At 35.6% G+C, this 22892-nt stretch overlaps 1 protein-coding gene across 1 annotated transcript; it reads right to left on the bottom strand.

The window, feature by feature from the left end:
• Window positions 1-1281: 1281 nt before the first annotated feature.
• Window positions 1282-11100, bottom strand: cnpy3 (canopy FGF signaling regulator 3). Its single transcript, XM_056450776.1, has 6 exons — window positions 10890-11100; window positions 10158-10284; window positions 9958-10054; window positions 8945-9067; window positions 6165-6282; window positions 1282-2347 (listed from the first exon to the last, which is right to left on the bottom strand). The coding sequence occupies exons 1-6, from the start codon at window positions 10987-10989 to the stop codon at window positions 2082-2084; spliced, it is 831 nt and encodes a 276-aa protein (XP_056306751.1). The 5' UTR covers window positions 10990-11100; the 3' UTR covers window positions 1282-2081.
• Window positions 11101-22892: the final 11792 nt, after the last annotated feature.

Below are 22892 nucleotides of genomic sequence, written 5' to 3'. Positions count from 1 at the left end.
ACGTAAAACAGTCTGTCCACGTCAGTGACCTTACCACACATAGTCTATAAATCCATGGAGAAAATGTTATTGTGAGGAACCATCTTGTTAATTATAGTTGTAAATAGAGTTTGGTTCAAAGTTTTATTGAGATGTATTGCTGGTGACTGTATACCGTACACGGGTGTTGGCCTGTTTGGGTAGCTTTACATGAACACTTGAAAATTAAAACCCATTAAAACTGATTTAAGACAGGGGTGTCCAAACTCGGTCCTGGAGGGTCTGTGTCCAGGATCTCTAATTTGCTTCAATACACCTGCCAGGAAGCTTCTAGTATATCTAGTAAGAGTTTGATTAGCTGGTTCAGGTGTGTTTGAGTAGGGTTGGAGCTAAACTCTCCAGGACACCTGCCCTCCAGAACCGTTTTGGACAACCCTGATTTAAGATATTTCAGTGAATCTAAGACCTTTTAAGGCCTAAAATTTTAAAAAGTTTTTTTTTTTAAGTTTTTTAAATTTAAGACATTTTAAGACTTTAAGACCCCGCGAACACCCTTCTTTAAAAATTTTTTGATGGTTTAGCAATTCAGAAAAAAAAAAAAAAAAAAAAAAAAAAAACAAACAAACAAATGAGCTCAACAGTTGTCAATTTTCTTTTTTTATTCTCCAGTCATCTACGCCTCGTCAAACACTTATCAAAAGCCTCAAGAAATGAGTTGGTGCTGAGAAACAAATCCTGCACATTTCTGTCATTACAGAATCTGCATAAACAGTTCAATCCCAGGTCAATAACTTCCTACACATTCCAAACAACACTAATTAAAACAAGCATACAAATACCCGCAGATCATCTCTCTCTTTCACATATGCACACACACAAGCAGACACACACACACAAACAGCATTTGGAAATAGCCACGCCTGATATTAGATAAACAGTTGAAGTCAACAATACTGTCAAGAAAAAAGAAATGAAGAAAAACACAACTCAAACATTCCCTTAAAGTGACATCACATACTTAAACACAGCATAAACGCAAAAACAAATATGAACATATCAAGAAAATATGGTACCATATATGGATAAAAAAAGGTCCCAACTTTCTCAGCATTTCAGCATTAGGAAAATAAGAGATGTAGAACATTTGAGCTTCATGAGGTGCCAAGTTCAGACTGTCTAATAAAAATAACAGGGGGGGGTAATATTTATATATATATATATATATATATATATATATATATATATATATATATATATATATATATATTATATATTATATATGTATTAATAATATTTTATGGATATACTTCAGAATATACTATGGATATACTATCATTTTTGCATTAATTTCATCCCATGTTAACATTAAAGATATTTTCTCATACATAAAAAGGTACAATTTATTAAGATCTGTACCACCTAAAAATATTAATACTGAAAAACTTCCTTATCTAGAACAATATAATGAAGATATTAGACAACTTAAATGTATAACTTAGTAAGGAGAAATAAAATGAGAACACTGGGAAGGATTTCCAGAATCCATTCCAACAGCTTGCAGACTTCACTAAAGCGATAGTCCACCCAAACATTTAATTTACCCCCCCATTCACTCATTGTTTCAAACCTTTATGCATTTCTTTTTACTGTTGAACACTAAAGAAGATATTTAGAAGAATGCTGGAAACCGGTAACCATTGACTTTCATAGTAGGAAAAACAAATACTATGAAAGTCAATGGTTACCGGTTTCCAGCTTACTTCAAAACATCTTATTTAGTGTTTAAAAGAGGAATAAAAGTCAAACAGGTTTGGTGATTTTCATTTTCGGGTGAACTATCCCTTTAATTCAGAATATGAGAAGAAACACAAGAAAAAAATGTAATCCTAGCTCTGATTTGATTAGTCTAGCTGCCAATATTGGATCTGAAAATGGCATTTGATCTTAGCTTAATCCTGGATGGAGTTCATGGGAAATTTAGGTGTCAGTCTGATCTAGAATTCGTGCCTCAATATCACCTTTTAAAGGACTAAAACTCCACGTACATCTCAGTAGTACATTTAGATGTCAAGGGGACAAGCGCCAAACAAACAGAAAAGAAATCAGAGTTCAGTTTTAGCCTGATTAAGAGGAACTTTCTTCTGGATCTCCTCTTCATCTGAGGTGAATCCCGCCGCTTCTGCTCTCCGCTTGCTAGACTCGCTGTCAGGAACCTTGGACTTTTTCTTTTTTTTCTTCATCTTCTTCTCTTTTTTCTGCCCATCCTCACCATCTTTACCCTTCTTCTTTTTGCCTTTCTTTTTCTTCTTGTCTTCTGCGATGGCTGCCGTGTCTCCTTTCTTCCCGGCCCATGCCTCTTTAAGACAGCCTGCAGCAGAGAGAATCAGAGTTTAGTGTTCGATCTCCGTGCGCTCTGTTATTAGCAACAAGTGATCAAATCAGAGCTTTGTGTTCGGGAAGTGATGTCTTTTTCTGGCAGATCTATTTTGGTTGCTATAGCGATGGCATAGGAGCCAGCACAACGGCAAATTAATCTTCTTAACAGGAAGAAACCAACTCGTGATATGAAGACAGACAGCGAATCATTTGTATCTCACAACATAAAAGCAGTGGTTTCACACAGGATTCAAAATTTGCAGTGCTAGGTTTAAAAATGGAATAAAAGCACTGGATTTATACACTCACCGGCCACTTTATTAGGTACACCTTACTAATACTGGGTTGAACCCCCATTTGCCTTCAGATCTGCCTTAATCCTTCATGGCATAGATTCAACAAGGTACTGGAAATGTTCCTCAGAGATTTTGCTCTATATTGACATGATAGCATCACAGTTGCTGCAGATTTGTCGGCTGCACATCCACGATGTGAATCTCCTGTTCCACCACATCCCAAAGGTGCTCGATTGGATTGAGATCTGGTGATTGTGAATGCCATTTGAGTACAGTGAACACATTAGTTACGTTTCCATCCACCTAATTTTATGAGAATTTCGGATATGTGCATAAAAAAACGGTTGATGGAAACGTCAACATGCGCATAAATGTTGAAAATGCACATAAAAAAAACATGTGCATAACGGAGAAGGATAAACTATTATATACTATTATATATAACTATTAGATTAGAAAAGACGCACATAAACTGCGATAGAAACAATTTTACCGAACAAATTCCAGTATGCACATTAAAAAAAAGGTCATGTGACATTTTGTCAATTTGTTATAAGAGATCATGTGATGATAAAAATGTGTGTGAATGGACAAACCAGCAGGCTGAGCACACTGTAAAACCTCTGAAATGCTGTTTTGGTCATTCTAAAATGCTGTAACCGTTTCAGTATTAGTGTTATTACGTTATTAATTACCTCCAGAGTCAAGAGCGTCTGTTCTCTCCGCGTCTCACGCCTTCTGATTGCCTTCTGAGGTGCAAGTCATTTATTAAATGAAGAAAAGATTCACGCAGCTATTATTCACGCAGATATTTGGCACCAGATAATCAGGAAGTGATTTTGTTTGCTTTGACTCGTTGGATGGAAACGCTGCTTTATTCGCACATCTTCGCATGTTAATTCACATTTTTGGATAGAAACATAGCTATTGTCATGTTCAGGAAAGCAGTCTGAGATGACTGGAAGAAAGATTCGATGTGTTGTGCATTCAGAGATGCTCTTCTGTATACCTCGGTTGTAATGAGTGGCTATTTGAGTTCATGTTGCCTTCCTATCATCTGGAACCAGTCTGGCCATTCTCCTCTGACCTCTGGCATCAACAAGGCATTTGCGCCCACAGAACTGCCGTTCACTGGATATTTTCTCTTTTTCTGCCCATTCTTTGTAAACCCTAGAGATGGTTGTGTGTGAAAATCCCAGTAGATGTTCAAAGTCACTTAAATCATCTTTCTTCCCCATTCTGATGCTCGGTTTGAGCTGCAGCAGATCGTCTTGACCATGTCTACATGCCTAAATGCATTGAGTTGCTGCTGATTAGAAATTTGCGTAAAAGAGCAGTTAGACAGGTGTACCTAATAAAGTGGCCAGTGAGCGTATAATATGCACTATAAAATATATATTATAAATATAGGGTCTATAGGCCTATGGGAACAGAGTGTTTGGTTTAGGGGTGTGCAGTATATTTGGTCTATGATAATATCGCGATTGTTGTTTTAGCAACGTTAGAGCTAACATTATCATGTCCGTCACTCACTTTGCAAAAAAGCAAACAAAAACATTAAGTGCTTTCGAGAGTCTAAAAGCATTCTCTGTTGATGAAGCATATTAAAGTACATTATAATTTATCAAGTAAAACATTTCCTGGAGTCATTTCCTTTCATAAGATATGTTATAATTAGTAATTTTACACAAACGAGAGACCTTTTCCTGAATATCAACATGGAAATACACTTATTATTGAACTTATTCTTCATGTACGAGCAGGCGCAACCATTGGACTCTTTTTTTTGGCCAGAGAGTTCCGCTCTCATTCAATTACATTGATTTTTAGATGGTAAAAACAGCTCGTTCTGCTGCTTGATGTTGCAAACTGATATTTTCATATTCTACTTTTTATGCATAATTATAAACACAATTGTTTTTAGAGCAGTAGTTTGCAAGTAGTTTGACCGTTTTCTGCCATTTATTATTCCTAGTTATTTCTCCCATAGGCAACTGAATCAGAAGTTCTAAAACAATCACAAAAACGAGCGCACTTCTATATTAAAGAATAAGATCAATACACCTCCCCTAAAGTTAAACAGTTTGGTTTATACTTAGCTTAGCATAAATCACTGAATTGGATTAGACCATTAGCATCTTGCAAAACAAAAAAACTACTCCTGTAGTTACATTGTGTACTAAGACAAATGAAAAATGAAAAGTGGCTAATTTCTAGGTCAGGGGTGTCCAAACTTGGTCCTGGAGAGCCAGTGTCCTGCATAGTTTAGCTCAAACTTCCTTCAACACACTTGCCTGGAAATTTTTGTATACCTAGAAAGAGCTTGATTAGCTTGTTCAGGTGTGCTTAATTGGGGTTGGAACTACAATTTGCAGGACACCGGCCCTCCAGGACAGAGTTTGGGCAGCCCTGTTCTAGGTTCATATGGCTAGAAACTATACACTCATTTTGGCGTAATAGTCAAGGAACTTTGCTGCTGTACCATGGCTGCAGCAGGAGCAATGATATTATGCAGTGCTATTACCTAGTTGCCTAGCTGGGCACTATTTTCAGTCTCTGCTTAATATAACAGCAACATATGGCAGCAAAGTTCCATGATTACTATGCCAGAATGAGAGTATACTGTTGTTCCTAGACATATCGACCAAGAAAAGAACTTCATTTTCTGTCTGTCCTAGGGCACGATGTGACAACAGAAGACGCAATTTTTAAATAGGAATACTATTAAAAAAAATTTGAGCGAGATGCTAATTGTCTAATCAGATTCAGTGATTTACTTTATGCTAAGCTAAGCTAAAATTGTAGTCAATTTTTGAGCTAAAGTGATGCATGAGTCAAAAGTGAGCTAGTCAGACCCAGACATTGACTGAATGGATTAAAAAAAGGGTAAAACTCAACTCTTTAACTCTAAGGTAGTTGTAAAAGTTCAGCATGTTTAGCCACCAGGTAAACATCAGGTATTTTTTTGCTGAAGTGGGAACAGCATCTTTTTTTTATAAAATGTGTCCTTCCTATGCAAAAAGTACATGCGAGTGAAAATGAAAACCATGCGTGCATTCAAAAGCAATACTGATAGCTGCTCCCTGATTACAGTCCCCAACCCTCAAAAGAAAATTAATAACTAAATAGCATTTATGTTATTCACACAGATTCCCCCACTATGGTCAAAAACACAGAAAACCTTATTTATACAGAATAATTCTGCAAAAAAATACATTAAAGCCCTTTTTAATCTCTAAAGCCTTGGCCATTTAGTTGTTATAAGTTTGTTGGCACACAGGGTGCCAGTTGTAATCTCTGCTATGCTAACGTACATATCTTTTAATATTACTGCTCCTGTGGCCTTAAGCAAAGGCCCATGCAGTCCTCCCGCAAGCCACAGCTCTTAAAAGCGGTGCCGATAAAGAGATCAAGAGGTTTAGTCTGCAAGCAGTCATAATATTATGTCTAGAGCAGTTTAGCTGTTGTAAGCGGCTATGTGATGGAGTAAAACAGATGTTAGTTTCACATTACCAGTGTCCTGTCCTTTCAGCACATGTTTTTCACACAGGTAAGTGGTGAGATCTTCCTCCTGGCTGCCTTTATACCAGTCCTCAATGACGTCTTCATACTGCTCTACCATCACATCACACTGAGGGAGGAAAACACAGTGATAATAATCTGTCTCCCATTTATCTGAACATACACTGCAAACTGGTATTTATATTGATTTGATTTGAGTTTGATTTGATTTATTATTTTCCAACAAAATATCATACATAAAATATCATTAACAAAAAATACATTTCAACAGGGTCGAAAATAGAGTGGGATGAAGCACAAGCTTATTATATTTCCCATACATCCCATTAGTATTTTACCACATACATCATTCGTCTATTACTTAAACTTATTTCTTCTTTTACTTATCTCTTCTTTTTACATGAAACATATTTTATCCTTTTGGCATCTTTGACAAATGATATGTTTGATTCCATTTGTACCTTTATATTTTGTAACATAAACCCAGAGAAAAAATATAGTACTGCAAATAGCCATTAATTAAAATGTTATCATACCTTTCTCTTTTTATACCTTTTCAATCACCTTTATCCTTATATTTCTTTAATAATATATATTTATACAACTTTTTAAATTAATTATTATCCTGACATTGTTTGAGAGTCAGATCTAGACTGTTCTATAGTTTTACACCACAGACAGACATACACAAACTTTTTAAGGTTGTTCTTGTTTTCAACCTCCTAAAATTTAGTTCTTCTCTCAGATGATATCCCCCTTGTCGTTCTTCAAAAAAAACGTTTGTATGCATTTTTGGAAGTAGTTTATTCCTAGCTTTAAACATAAATTGTGCTTTTTTAAATTTAACCAAATCATTGAACTTAAGTATCTTTAATTTAAAAATAAAGGATTTGTGTGCTCCAAATACCCCACATGTTCTATCAGTCTAGATACATTTTTCTGAATTGTACATATTGATCGCAAATTAGATTTATATGTATTCCCCCATATTTCAACACAATAACTCATTTATGGCAACATAAGCATGTTATATAATATATACAATGATTTTTTTTGTCTAGGATAAATCTAGCTTTATACACTATTGCTACAGTTTTAAATTTATATTATAACTGCTATTTAATTTCCCAAATAACATAACCTTTGTTTTACTTATATTTATTCACTGTTTTACAGAAATTGTACAGTATTAGTACAGTATGTGAAGAACCAAGTTCTCACCAAACCGTAATAGCTACTGCAATTGGATGGATGGAAAGTGATAGATGGATGGATACAACAAAAAAACAATGGATGGATGATAGAATGAAAGGATGGATGGATGGACAATGATAGAAAGACAAAATGGATGGGTAGACATAGACAGATAGAATGAAAGAACTATAGATAAAATGATTGATAGAATGAAAGAATGATAGATAGAATAAAAGAATGATAAATAGATATAATGATAGATAGAACAATATAGAATGACAGAACAGATACAAAGAAAGATAAATAGATAAAACAATAGATAGAATAATAGTGATCGTTAGTAAAAATGAAAGAACAACTGATAAAACAAAATATAACGACAGAAAGAACGATAGAATGAAATAATGATAGACAGCTAGATCAATGGATAGAACCGAAGAAACAATAGACAGAAGGAAAGAACGATGGATGGACGGATGGATGGATAGATAGAGCGAAAGTGATGGATGGATAAAACAAAAGAACAATGGATGGATGATGAATAAATGGATGGATGGATGGATGGATGGATGGATGGATGATAGAATGAAAGAACGATAGATGGATGGATGGGAGCAAAAGTGATAGATGGATAGATAGAAAAAAGAACAATGGATGGATGATAAATAAATGGAAGGATGGATGGATGAAAGAGTGAAAGAAATATGGATGGATGGAATGAAAGAATGATGGATGGATGGATGGATGGAACAAAAGAACAATTGAAGGATGATGGATAAATGGATGGATGGATGATAGAATGAAAGAATGATGAATGGATTTTTAAATGCTCCTGCATTGTCAAAGCTTATTTTCTCAATTTTTACTCCAATCTTCAAAGTAGAAATTATTCTAATATGCTGATTTGGTGCTCAAAAGTAATAGTTTTAATATTTTGGTAAAAACTGTGCTACATTTTCCCAGGATTCTTTGATAAATACAACATTCAAAAGATTTTTTTTTTACCTTTAATTTTTTTTATGGTCACCTTAAAACAATTTAATCAATTGTTACTTGACAAAAGAACTGTATTGTATTTGTATTTTTCAGGAAAAATATTTTAATTGTAGTAAAATGTCATAATAGCACATCCCTAAAATATATATATATATATTAATTAAATAATAATAATATAAATTATTAATAATTTGTTATTATTTAAGAAAAACTTTGCCATTATCACTGAAACTACTGTGTTTTACCCATATGCCAGTAAGTACACTGTTAAAATACAACAATATTTAGTTCTTGCGTACTCCTTAAAACAATATAATAAGTACAAGTCAGAATAAGTATGTTTTTAATTTTTTAATATTATATATATATTATGCTGAACGATTACGGAACATTACTTCACATACTGTATATTGTTATTTAAATCATAAGTAGACTTATGAAAATAATTTTTCATATTATCTTTGGCGATGAAGCTGCATGATTAGTTAAATTTGAGTGAATCTTAAAAATAACCACATTAAGGGCAAAATGTATTTATATATTTCCCTGATAACCCAGATTTCTCAGTCACTCACACTCACCTGTTTTTTGAGGTCAGCCACTTCTGCACTGGTCTCATTCCACAGCTCATAGGGAATGTCCATCACCACCTTCACACCTTTATTAACCAGGTTATGTAAGGTAGAGAACGTCTCAGACATACCCTGAGCAGAAAAAAAAGACAAATGAGAAAATGCTTCACAGTAAAAAAAAAAAAAAAACACCTTAAATTTTTTCTTAGATGCTGTTAAATTATCACATTTATGGCATTTGTGATATGAAATTGTGTTTTTTTCCTTTGGTCTTTAATTCAATAACATTTTTAGTTACACATGATCAGTAAAAAAAAGTTTGGAAACCAAATTATTTTAATATTATTGTATATTTGTGCTGTAACACAAAATGCAGAAATGTATTTATGCACCACAGGAATACATTGCATTTTACAATAATAACTACATTTATTTACACAGAAAACTGAATTTAAATTGAAATAGTGAATTACATGATGGGGCGGCGCAGTGGCCTCACAGCAGAAAGGTCGCTGATTCGAGCCTCAGCTGGGTCAGTTGACATTTCTGTGTGGAGTTTGCATGTTCTCTCTGTGTTGGGGTGGGTTTCCTCCGGGTGCTCCGGTTTTCCACACAAGTCCAAAGACATGCGCTATAGGTGAATTGGGCAAGCTAAATTGTCCGTAGTGTATGTGTGTGAATGAGTGTGGATGTTTCCCAGTGATGGGTTGCAGCTGGAAGGACATTCGCTGTGTAAAACATATGCTGGATAAGTTGATGGTTCATTCCACTGTGGCGACCCCAGATTAATAAAGGGACTAAGCCGAAAAGAAAATGAATAAATGAATGAATGAATTTATATGATTACAATTTTGTAATCAAATACATGCCACCTTTGTGAGCAGAAGATACTTATATCAAAAACACAAACTTTTCTTAATATTTCCAAACATTTAGTTAGTAGTTTATAACAAAAATAAGAAGTCATATTTTCCAGTGCAATTATTAAATATGCTGGAAAAAAAATAAAAATGGTCCCCAACCTTTGCAAAGCGATTACTTCCATCTCTCTCTTTGTGTAGATTGTACTGCATAATCCTCGAGCAAACATTCTCTGTCACCTCTATAAAACGAATATCACTGAAAAGTAAAAGACACCGCTCAGTAAAGTTTGTTTTACTACCACACATCTATCCAGAAGCCTAATTATTTCACTTTGCAATAAAACCCAGAAGCGACTCACGATTTGACATATTTGATTGGTGGTGCCCCTTTATCATCCAGGAAGCGGTAGTTGGTATCAATGACTTCTTTTGTTTTTCCAGTCTCGTCAAATGCTGATTTCATCTCAATACTCACAAACTTGCACACTACAGAAATACACAGAACATATTCAGAATTAGAAAATCAAAGAGGAACAGAAAGTAGCCATGTGTCAAATCCTACTCTCATGTCTACATAGACAATAATATCAGTCTGTTCAAACACCCCAAACAAGCAGTCTAGTTAGGGAGCACACTAGTTTTTGAGACACAACCAGTGAAGCCGTTTAAAAGAGGAAATCTGCTTTTGCTTTCCACGTATACATTTATGTAAATTAAACATTTTGAATTGTTAATGATTATTATATTTAATTAATAATTAAACTGTAACGGCAATATTTAGCATAGCACAATATACTATATGTAACATGATATGAAAAAATATGGCATATGAGGTACTTAAATATGTTCAAGCTTTCACAGCTTCATAAATATATATTAAAGTGATCTACTTATATCTGTTATGAAATTTAATACAAAATATTTTAGATTTAGATTGCTGTTATTAACATACTTAACCTGACATCCTATCAGACCATTCACAATGAGTAAAATATGTACGAGTAAAAAACCGCTCAGAAAATCCTTAATATAAGATACTATGATGGAGATCTACGGTAAATGTGCATCCTTTATAAATAAACACAGCCTACCTTCACATTTATTTGGCAGATGCACCCATTCATCGTCCCCGGTTTTACTAGCAGCTCTGGCACTTCCGAGAAACAACACGACGCAGATAAAAACATTCATTTTTTGTTAGTGGTAAATATTTACAACGAGCAATGCTAAAACCCCGAACATGCTTATCAAATAGCCACTGTTTCTTCTAAAGCTTCACTTCCGCTGTGGCAGGTTGACGCAGACGCTACGAGGAGTGGACCAATCACGAACGCCGAAGTGGCATGAGGGAACCAGTGATAAACGAGGGCGGGGTCGCGACGTCACGTAATCTTGCATGAGATGTTTGTGTGGTGCGTTTTGACAGTTAAACAAATGGATTAAGAATTACCAGAATTTTGAAGGCAAAACTTGGAGCATCATCCCTGAATAAGTTTTTGACCAGGTGTGGGGTTTAGAATTTTTTTGAGCTGAAATTTTGTTGTTAACAAGGTGCTGATAAAACTTTCCTCTTTTCATAAACAGGTATGTTTACTATGGATGCTTATTTATAACTCTGAGCATACTTTTCTCCACATTAATCAGTGATATGGAACAACAAATGTAAAACCTCTAAAAATAAATCTTTATTTTTTAGAAATTGGTACAATAATGATGTTATATTGATGAGACATATATGATGCCCATATAACTTGCAAAGAGTTTGCATTTGATGCAATTCCTAAGGGAAATTGTTCAGCTCTTATCTGGTAATGTGTTCTCTGAATCCAATCTTTTGCATACTAATCAAGTGTCATTCATTCATTTTCTCTTCGGTTTAGTCCCTTTATTAATCAGGGGTCGCCACAGTGGAATGAACCCCCAACATATCCAGCATATGTTTTACACAGTTGATGCCCTTCCAGCTGCAACTCATCACTGGGAAACATCCATACCCACTCATTCACACACATACACTAGGTCATTTTTAGCATACCCAATTCACCAGTACCACATGTCTTTGGACTTGTGTGGGAAACCGGAGCACCCACACAATCATGGGGAGAACGTGCAAACTTTTCCATTTTGTAAATGACTTCAAATTATATGTAAATCTTTTTGAACAATCACAAAACAAAAAAATATGCAATGCTCTGAAAACATTTAATTTCATGTAAATGTATATATTTCTAAAAAATATTTTCTCTTTCAGAAAATATTTAAATATGTAATACATCTTGTTCTTGTGGCATTGAATTAATAAAAAAAAATAATAAAGTAAAACATTTTAAGGTTAGGAGTGACAGTGATATGTTTAAGAAAGAAAGAAAGAAAGAAAGAAAGAAAGAAAGAAAGAAAGAAAGAAAGAAAGAAAGAAAGAAAGGGTGAGCAAATGTTTTCTAAAACATTGTTGAAATTTCTTGAAATGAATTACATATATGAGTTAAATAAGACAGAAGTAAACAAAAATACAAGTAAACAAAATTATAATCTAAATTATATAAGTAGTGTCCATACTACTACCAAGTAAATTAAAGGCATATTTCACCCAAAATTTTTAATTCTGTCATCATTTACTCGGTCTTAATTGTTTTTTCTTCTTCTGCTGAACACAAAATGTTATTTTGAAGAATGTTGGACACCAGTGAACACTGACATCCATAGTAGGAAAAGCAAATACTATGGAAGTCAATGGTAACCAACATTCTTCAAAATAACTTCCTTTGTTATTCGACAGAGCAAATAAACACGCAGTAATTTGGAACAAGTCAATGGTGAGTAATTGATGACAGAATTTTATTTTTTGGGGTGAACTATCCGTTTAAATATAGAGTATTTGTGCAATAGACGTACGAAAACACTAGAGGGCAATACACTCCACATCATTTATATTCAACATCGCACTCATAAATTAGCATGTCATGTTTACCAATTACTACAGTGGCAATGTTGGCTAATCTCACCCCTGCCAAAAAATACCCTCAGGAACGTTTGTTCTGTCATCCACAAATTACCTCACATGCAAAGTCCAGCTACATTAATCCACCTTGATTAACTTCACCTACTGTATGCCCTCAGGCCATTACTGAATATGTCGTTTAATAAAGAGAGTCATTGAAATGCACGGCAGAAATCCTTGTTTATCTGAATTTACCTTAAAAAGAGAGAGAGAGAGAACTGATTTATAGGCAGCTCCTGCCATCACCAGGATTATTTGAGGAGATGGAAGAAGATTGGATGCATTTTTTGGACATTGTGCTGTAGTTTAACCTGAGCACTAGCCGTCAACACTTCCAAGGGCACATTCTATTATTTTTTTTTTAGGTAACATGACTTGCATTTGCTTTGCAAAGGCAAGCTAGTATAATACATAACATTAATGATTGATATATAATGCAATACCAAGGGAGACTATAGAGGTTATACACCTAAAAAACAAAGAGTAAATAAATAAAGTTAATGTGTGTTTTAAGTAAAAAAAAAATCGTTTTAATGTTTCATTCTTCATGTCAGGGTGCATTAAAATTAATAAGTAATGATAAAATTAAGATAATATATTAAATTAAATCCTCTAAACTCTTATTATGTATAAAAAGAATATCGTTTGATTAGAATAGCATTTGCATTCAAAATAATAAAATACAGCAATAAAATTAAACATAATTGCAACATTTTTTGTTGGTTTTGCAGTGAAAAATCCCTTCAATAATCACGCATTTATGTAATTCTTTAACACTTTTGAGGCTGTGATGCACAGCTATTGATGCAGCTAACATTTTTCAACATTGATGTTAATCAGGAATATTTTTTCAGCATCAAATCAGCATTTTAGAACCATGGTTTCTAAAGGATCACAAGACAATAAAGACTGAAGTAAAAAAATATTCTGAAATCTGAGACTTCATCATATATATATATATATATATATATATATATATATATATATATATATATATATATATATATATATATATATATATATATAGACACACTCACCGCCCTTACTAGTACCGGGTTGTACCCTCTTTTGCCCTCAGAACATGGCATAGATTCAACAAGGTACTTCAAATATTCCTCAGAGATTTTGGTCCATATTGACATGACAGCATAACACAGTTGCTGCAGATTTGTTGACTGCACATCCATGATGCGAATCTCCCATTCTACCACATCCTAAAGCTGCTCTATTGGATTTGGTGACTGTGGAGACCATTTAAGTACAGTGAACTCATTGTCATGTTCAAGAAACCAGTCTGAGATGATTCACGCTTTATGACATGGTGCGTTATCCTGCTGTAAGTAGCCATCCGAAGATAGGTACACTGTGGTCATAAAGGGAGGGATATGGTCAACAATACTCAGGTAGGCTGTGGCGTTGACACGCTGCTCAATTGGTACTAATGGGCCCAAAGTGTGCCAAGAAAATATTCCCCACACCATTACACCACCACCACCAGCCTGAACCATTAATACAAAGCAGGATGGATCCATGCTTTTATTTTGTTGATGCCAAATTCTGACCCACCATCCGAATGTCGCAGCAGAAATTGAGACTCGTCAGACCAGGCAACATTTTTCCAATCTTCTATTGTCCAGTTTTGGTAAGCCTGTGCAAATTGTAGCCTCAATTTGGTGTGGTCTTCTGTTGCTGTGGCCCATCCATCTCAAGGTTGGACGTGTTGTGCGTTCAGAGATGCTCTTCTGCTCTTCCTCGGTTGTAACGAGTGGTTATTTGAGTTACTGTTGCCTTTCTATCAGCTCGAACCAGTCTGGCTATTCTCCTCTGACCTCTGGCATCAAGGCATTCATGCTCACAGAACTGCCAGCCGCTCACTCAATTTTTCGGACCATTCTCTGTAAACCCTAGAGATGGTTGTGCATGAAAATTTAAACCGTTGTGTAAAAAAGTTCCATCACTTTCCAAGCAAGTGACAATTGGATACAGTTATTGTAGCACAAATCAATCCCCATAGCTATAATGTTTTACGGTGTATTTTTAAATAATAAAAAAAACAGAGTTGCAGCCAAGCACAAAGAAGCAGAGCACATATCTATAATTTATATCTTGTCATAAAAAAACATTCATCAGCAACAGCAGGGTTATTTAGCTTTATTGAATCTGCATATTCGGCATTCCCTTGAGTTCAGTTTCTGGCTGTCAAACTACTTTTTTTTTAATCTTCATCGTAAGTTCCAAGGAAAAGTAGAAACTGGTAAGAATCATACAAGAGGAGCATGTATTTCATTCAAGTGTTTACATAAGCATTTACAGCGCCTTGCCAAACGTAATCAGGCCTTGACCAATTCTGTCATGTTACTGGATTACACAGTCCCACACTGCAGTTTGTGTTCTGTTATGTTGCATTTCAAAGCTCTGAATCTAATTTGTTAAAATTAAACATTGTTTTGACATTCCTTTTCTCACATAGTGCCATTTTTGTTGGATGTACAGTGCATCCAGAAAGTATTCATAGCACTTCACTTTTTCCACATTTGTTTAGTTTTACAGCCTTATTTCAAATTTGATTAAATTCATTTATTTTCTCAAAATCTACGCACAATAACTCATAATGACAATATGAAAAAATATTTTTTGAAATTGTTGCAAATTTCTTAAAAATAAAAAACCTGAAAAATCACATGTACATCAGTATTCACAGCCTTTCCCATGAAGCTCTAAATTGAGCTCAGGTACATTCTATTTCCACTGATCATTCTTGAGATGTTTCAGCACTTAAGAGTTCATCTGTGGTAAATTCAGTTGATTGGACATGATTTGAAAAGGCATACACCTGTCTATATAAAGGTCCCAGGGTTGACGGTGCATGTCAAAGCACAAACCAAGCATGAAGACAAAGGAATTTTCTGTAGACCTCAGAGACAGAACTGTCTTGAGGCATGAGGCTGTGGAAGGTTACAGAAAAAATTCTGCTGCTCTGAAAGTTCCAATGAGCACAGTGACCTCCATCATCGGTAAGTGGAAGATGTTTGGAACCACCAGGACTCTTCCTAGAGCTTGCTGGCCATCTAAGCTGAGTGATCGGGGGAGAAGGGCCTTAGTCAGGGAGGTGATCAATAACCCGAAGATCACTCTGTCTGAGGTCCAGCGTTCTTCTGTGGAGAGAGGAGTACCTTACAGAAGGACAAGCATCTGTGCAGCAATCCACCAATTAGACCTGTATGGTAGAGTGGCCAGACGGAAGCCACTTCTCGCCTGTAATTTGCAAAAAAGGCATCTGAAGGACTCTCAGACCATAAGAAACAAAATTCTCTGTCTGATGAGACTAAAATTAAACTCTTTGGAGTGAATGCCAGGCGTTACGTTTGGAGAAAACCAGGCACCGCTCATCACCAGGCTAATAGCATCCGTAAGGTGAAGCATAGTGGTGGCAGCATCATGCTGTGAGGATTTTTTTCAGCAGCAGAAACGGGTAGAGTCAGCATAGAGAGAAAGATGAATGCAGCAATGTACAGAGACATCCAGAATAAAAACCTGCTTCAGAGTGCTCCTGACCTCAGACTTGGGTGATGGTTCGTCTTCTAGCAGGTCAATGATCCAAAGCACACCACCAAAATATCAATGGAGTGGCTTCACAACAACTCGGTGAATGTTATTGAGTGGCCCAGCCAGAGCCCAGACCTAAATCCTATTGAACATCTCTGGAGAGATCTGAAAATGGCTGTACACCGTCGCTTCCCATCCAACCTGATACAGCTTGAGAGGTACTGCAAAGAGGAATGGGCAAAATTTCCCAAAGACAGGTGTGCCAAGCTTGTGGCATCATAATCAAAAACACTTGAGGCTGTAATTGCCGTCAAAGGTGCATCAATAAAGTATTGAGCAAAGGCTGTGAATACTTACGTACATGTGATTTATCAGGTTTTTATTTTTAATAAATTTGCGAATTTCAGAAAATCTTTTTCACATTGTCATTATGGGGTATTGTGTGTTGAATTTTGAGGAAATAAATGAATTTAATCCATTTTGCAATAAGGCTGTAACAAACAAATGTGGAAAAAGTGAAGCGCTATGAATACTTTCCAGATACACTGTCTATTATTACATACCAATAATTATCATATACAATATATACCAGATTTTATTCATATTTTTCAACATTAAGCAACGCCAAATTGAAATAACACAGCATCGCCAATGCCATATCTAGAATTGAATGTAATATCAGAGTTGGTTAAATGTCTGAATATTTTTGCAAGGCACTGTACATGGTTCGTCAGCATTCATCATCGCAGAGCAGGGGGATGTCTTATTCGATGCATGTCCCTGGACATCTCCCCCATACCTGATTATTATAATATACTAATTAATATTCACATACAATAGTATAAAGTAAGCAGTCAAAGAAAAGAAACAGCTCCAAAAACCGTTATAATATGTATAAATAAGGTCTCGTCTAGACTAAAACAGTCTTGAAATTAAAATCATTTGTACATGCTATATTCAAAATACAAAAATAAGATTTCAGTCATGTTAGATTCTAGCATAACTTCAGCCCTCCGGGTGCATAACACAAGTAATGTCATACTATGATGTGCACGTATCATAGCACTAAAGTGAAAAAGCTTCACCGGGTGAGTGCCAGCGGCTCACTGAAAAAAACAAAAACAAATCTAATCTGTTCCATAAACATACACTGTAGATCCACATCAGATGCACTTCTCTCATATTTTCCACATTTTTGATGCATGTGGGTAAACGATGAGTTAAAAAACATTAATTGGGCAACTGGTTTGGTTTAAGGTGAAATTCAACATGAATTTGCACATGTAACTTGAAATATTGACGTGAAATGAGATGTTAAATGTTAAAGAATAGGGTGACAGCTGCTACACAATGGACTGTTTATGATGTTTCCTGATTAAATTAAAGGTTTTTGTTTCTACCTGTCGCAAATTGTATTTCTGAATGCTAACTTGATTTTGTTTGCAACTGTCCTGTTATAATGTTATGATCATTCCTTGGAAATCTGAGCATAACTTAATTTCTATCACAAATTTAATTGTAAATTTAATTTGATTACACCATTTAAGTTGAGATTTAAAATATTTTAACTGCTAAATTGTTATGGGAATATGTTTTTTTTCTTGCTCGTACACTTACTCAGTACTTTTAAAATAAAAGTGCTTAAAGGTGCAGTAGGTGAGCTGTCAAAATGCTATTCGTTAGTATATCTTTGAAAACACAGTCCCTCCCCTGCCGTACAAAGCCACGCCTTCTAAAATCACGAATGCGCACCTAAAAGATGACAGTAGACAATCCACTAGATCAGTGGTCCTCAACCACCGGGCCGTGGACCGGTACCGGCTGCAAAATAAATCATTAATTATTTCCGTTTTATTTATTAGCTGAGTCTGAACAATCTTTTATTTAGAAAAGTCTTTTATTAAAAAAACTTTTATTAAACAAATGACTGTATTCTCTCGGTTACATCTCTGTCTCTTGAGCGCCCAAATGTAACCCACAAGCAGTAAAATGAGTAAGGAATGGACGTCTTTGAAAAGTTCAAAGACCAAAAAAAAATCTTTGCTAAGGGGAAAAGGCCCCGCGAACTGCCAAGGAATGGATCCGCAACCCTAATGAATCTCGCGAGTCACATGAAAAGAATTGACCGTTCAGCTTCAGCTTGTATAGAATGTACAAATTTTGGTAGTGACAGCAATGTTTTGTCAGCTTGTCTTCCTCTGAGAAAACAGTTAATGGTCACCTAACATTGTTTAAAAATGAACCAATGTGAATATAAAACCAATTTGACCTCAGTAAAACAGACTAGGCGGAATAGCACTATTTCTTGATGTTTTGTTGTTAGACTAATTAAAAATCTACATTACCAATGCTGTAAAAGGTTCCTTATGAAACTGAAAATAGTCACATCAATCTTTCGCCGGAAGATTTCAGTGCCTGAACAACACTTCTGTACATGCAGTATAACCCATTCATAAAACAACACAATCTACATCAGCTTTGTGCGACTAAAATATTTTTTAAAACATAACATTACCTGTCTAACAAAAATAATTCAGCCATGGTGTCGTCCTTCCTCCAGCGTGAAAAAGTAACTCCAATATTGATTCAGGATTTTTAAAAGTTTTGATTCAGCATTTGTTTTTACTACTGTCACTCTCTCTCTCTCTCTCTCTCTCTCTCTCTCTCTCTCTCTCTCTCTCTCTCTCTCTCTCTCTCTCTCTCTCTCTCTCTCCCTCTCTCCCTCTCTCTCGTCGGCATGTGTGCAAATGGCGGATCTACGTGAAAGGCTGCACAGAAGTACAAATCTACATTTACTGACAAACAGTTTGGGCTACTTATCAGAACTAAGCTGTGGTCACACTAGACTTTTCTCCCCATAGACTTCTATTCATACGCACACGAATGCAGCAGACAGGAAACGCAAACTCGTACGACAAGTTTCGCAGTTCGCTGTGTTGGAAAGTTCAAGCTTGGTGAACTCTGACCTGCGAAATCGCATTACATGATTGCGTGAGACCAATCGAAGATCATAAAATGACCTCTTAAAACATGCACCAATCGTTCGCTTTTTTAAATGTCTAATCATCTTGTTTAATCCCGCCCCTTTTCGCAGCGCCGTACAACAGAATTTCGCACGCACAAAATGTGATGGCGGCATTATGCGAATTGTCAGCCTGACAAATTTTAATTGTATGAAGATTTGTTAATCTTATGCCTTACCCAGTATATAAATACATTTAAACACATTTAGATCATTTACTTTAATCATTACTATTGGAATGTGAAGAGACTTTTAAAAAGCACAACAAAAAAAAAAATTCTGATGACAATCACCTAATCCATCTTTAATGCACTTCTTTTAAAATCTGATTTTTGATTTATATTTTTTGAGATTGATTTTTGTGCATAATGCGATTAATCACGATTTTAAAAATAAATCAATGCCCAACACTATTTTTTTTATAAAGAAAGCAGGCACTGAAACACTTGCGCAGTGTCAGAGCAGGGTGGTGCTTTTTGTCCATAAAGGCCAAGTTTTGCATTACAAAACTTGCTAATTTGTCAGTTCTTTCTTGGAATTCATTGCTATAACCTTTTAAATGAACGTTAAATTTACATAACATTCATAATAAGATGTTAAAAAGGCTAATATTAATCGCCTGCACTATCAATGTGACTTTGTCCAATAATATCAGTCATTTTAAATACAGGGAATGTTGATGAAGACATTTATGAAATAACATTCACTGATGAATCCTAATACATATCAGGAATATGTATTAAGGAAATAAATAGACATTTTTATGTTCATTTTAAATAAAGGCATAGTTCACCCAAAAATGTACTGTTACTCTCTGCTAATTTCTTGGCTTTTCACATTTATCAGAAGCATAAGTTGTTAAAAATGATTTACAAAATGACTTTTGGATTGATCTGCTTTTTTCAGATTGGGACGGACATTAAATCACCACATGACCTTGGTGTTTGTCGTGTAATTCGGCTGGGGAATTTTACGCAGGTGATGAGAGGAATACACCAACATCCTAGATTCAGCTGGTAATAAAATCAACAACTACCCCCTGTATACAGAGAAAATGCCATGCATCTCTTTGGGAAAATATTACCTTCTGAATAGGGTAGAATGGTTATTTCTAAAACTTTTTTTTTTTTTTTTTGCATTTCTATTCGCCACAATAGCAAAATAAATAAAAAATCCACAACAGCGATTCTAAGTTTTTCGTAAACAAAAAAAATATATTTTGAGATTAATTGTGTTGTTCAGAAGTAAGAAAGATGTTCAATTTGCCAGCAAGTGTTATATTAACAACACGCACTAAACCATTTGTTCATTCATTTTCCTTCAGGTTAGTCCCTTATTTATCAGGGATCGCCACAGCGAAATGAACCGCCAACTATTCTGGCATATGTTTTATGCAGCGAATGCCCTTCCAGCTGCAACCCAGTACTGAGAAACACCCATACACTCTTCTACCCGATTCACCTATAGGGGGACTGTGGGGGAAACCGGAGAACCCGGAGGAAACCCATGCGAACACGGGGAGAACATGCAAACTCCACACAGTCAACTGACCCAGCCTGTACTCGAATTCAGCGACCTTATTGCTGTGAGGCGACTGCTAACCGCTGAACCACCGTGCCACCCCCCCTAAAACATTTATTGAGTCATTTTATTTCGGCTTAGTCCCTTTATTCATCAGGAGTCACCACAGCGGAATGAATCACCAACATATCCAGCACGTTTTACGCCCTTCCAGCTGCAACCCATCACTGGGAAACACCCATACACTCTCATTCACACACATACACTAAGAACAATTTAGCTTACCCAATTCATCTATAGCGCTTGTCTTTGGATTTGTGGTGAAAACCGGAGCACCCGGAGGAAACCCACGTAAACATGGGGGGAACATGCAAACTCCACACAGAAATGCCAACTGGCCCAGCTGGGACTCGAACCAGCGACTTTCTTGCTGTGAGGTGACTTCTAACCACTGAGCCACCATGCCACCCCCACTAAAGCAGTTTTCTGCAATTATTTGCAAAGATAATAAAACACAAGTGTAATAAATGTACTTTATAGAAAGCTGAGGGCTAAATTATTAGCCCCCAATGAAATTTCTTTTCAAATATTTCCCAAGTGACATCTAACAGAGCAAGGTCGTTTTTATTTTAGATTGAATAAAATTAAGCCATTTTGTTACAAATACTTTTAAAAATATCTGCTTTTTAGTTATGAACGAAATCCTTTATTAGACAAGGGTCTGTCAATAAGGATTTTTGGGTGAACTATTCCTTTAAGGGCACTTTCACACTTGGCTCAATTGGACAGTTTGTTGCAGAACCTGGTGCATTTTTTTCATTCGTTTGGTTAGTTTAGTCTGTAAATGAACTTGATTGATGTTAGAAAGCATCACAACTCAAATCGACCAATGCACCAAGTGATATCATAATTCAAACCAGGAAATGTGTTGCATAAAAAGCAGCAGCGAGTCTCATTCTACAAGTAAGCACATTAGACATCTGAATTGAAAACCATTTTCTCTTCCCCAAGCATTACAACTACACTTTCCTGACAGAGCCTTAATTTCTGCTCTAACTGTTAAATAAAGTATGTATCATGAGATTTAAAGGGCACCAATTTTACCCCTTTTTCGAGACTTAAGATAAGTCTTTTGTCTCCAGAATGTGTCTGTAAAGTTTCAGAAGTTTCAAAGTATCAAAGCCCCCATCAGATTATTTATTATACATTTCACTATGTTGGTATTTTCTGCTCTAAACACTATGTAGCTGTTTTTGTTGCCTGTGCCTTTAATGCTAGTTCTTCCTGCCCACCGTTTCCACGTGCCTGTCAGAGTGTGCCTCAATCTCCGCCTCGGCTGTGTCAGATAAACAAACATCAGAGTGACAAACATGAAGGAAGCAGATCTCATGTGTTGTTTGTGAGAAATACTACAGTAAGAACTTTCCCAATGATTATTTGATGTATTTGTTGTGGAGTTAATTCAAGTCTTTCTGCAGCAATGAGTCACACACAATGTTGTTACAAAGTTCACGCACAAACAGCGCATGCGTTTCACTTTGCACTGTTTTTGCACAGCAAATGTGACAGGATACACATTAATATCCACTGCTGTATGGATATCTGTTATGTAAATGTACAAAATAAACCTGATTTAACGTCCACAAACTGGAATTAAAGCATCTTCTTTCATAATTGTACTGACCCTATGTGGCTGTGATGATGATTTACAGTGATTTTACTGTCTTTATTACACACATGCACTGTTTTAAAAACGTTTTAAACTTGTAAAACTCACTCTTGATCACATTTGATGATAACTGATGATCACAGAGCGCTGAACAGATCTTTTAATCCCAGTTGCTTTGCGCATGTCATGTCTTATTGATATGATTATACATGTTACTACGAATACATGTTAAAACACTGCTGTCAATCAATTCGGTGGGTGAGGAAACCGCACTCCGACACTCTCGGAAAAAAAGGTACGCAAGCTGACACTGGGGTGGTACCTTTTCAAAAGGTACA

The sequence above is a fragment of the Danio aesculapii genome, chromosome 1, assembly GCF_903798145.1.
Source record: "Danio aesculapii chromosome 1, fDanAes4.1, whole genome shotgun sequence".
Taxonomy (NCBI): Eukaryota; Metazoa; Chordata; class Actinopteri; order Cypriniformes; family Danionidae; genus Danio; species Danio aesculapii.
Note: the sequence above shows the minus strand (reverse complement) of the source record. Positions and strands in the feature narration are given on the sequence as shown.

Coding starts and splice junctions, on each gene's coding strand:
- cnpy3 (XM_056450776.1), bottom strand. CDS start 10,989: ATGAATGTTTTTATCTGCGTCGTGTTGTTTCTCGGAAGTGCCAGAGCT. Junction 10,285..10,889: donor TCTGCCAAATAAATGTGAAG/GTAGGCTGTGTT, acceptor GTATTTCTGTAG/TGTGCAAGTTTGTGAGTATT. Junction 2,348..6,164: donor GCTGAAAGGACAGGACACTG/GTAATGTGAAAC, acceptor TCTCTGCTGCAG/GCTGTCTTAAAGAGGCATGG.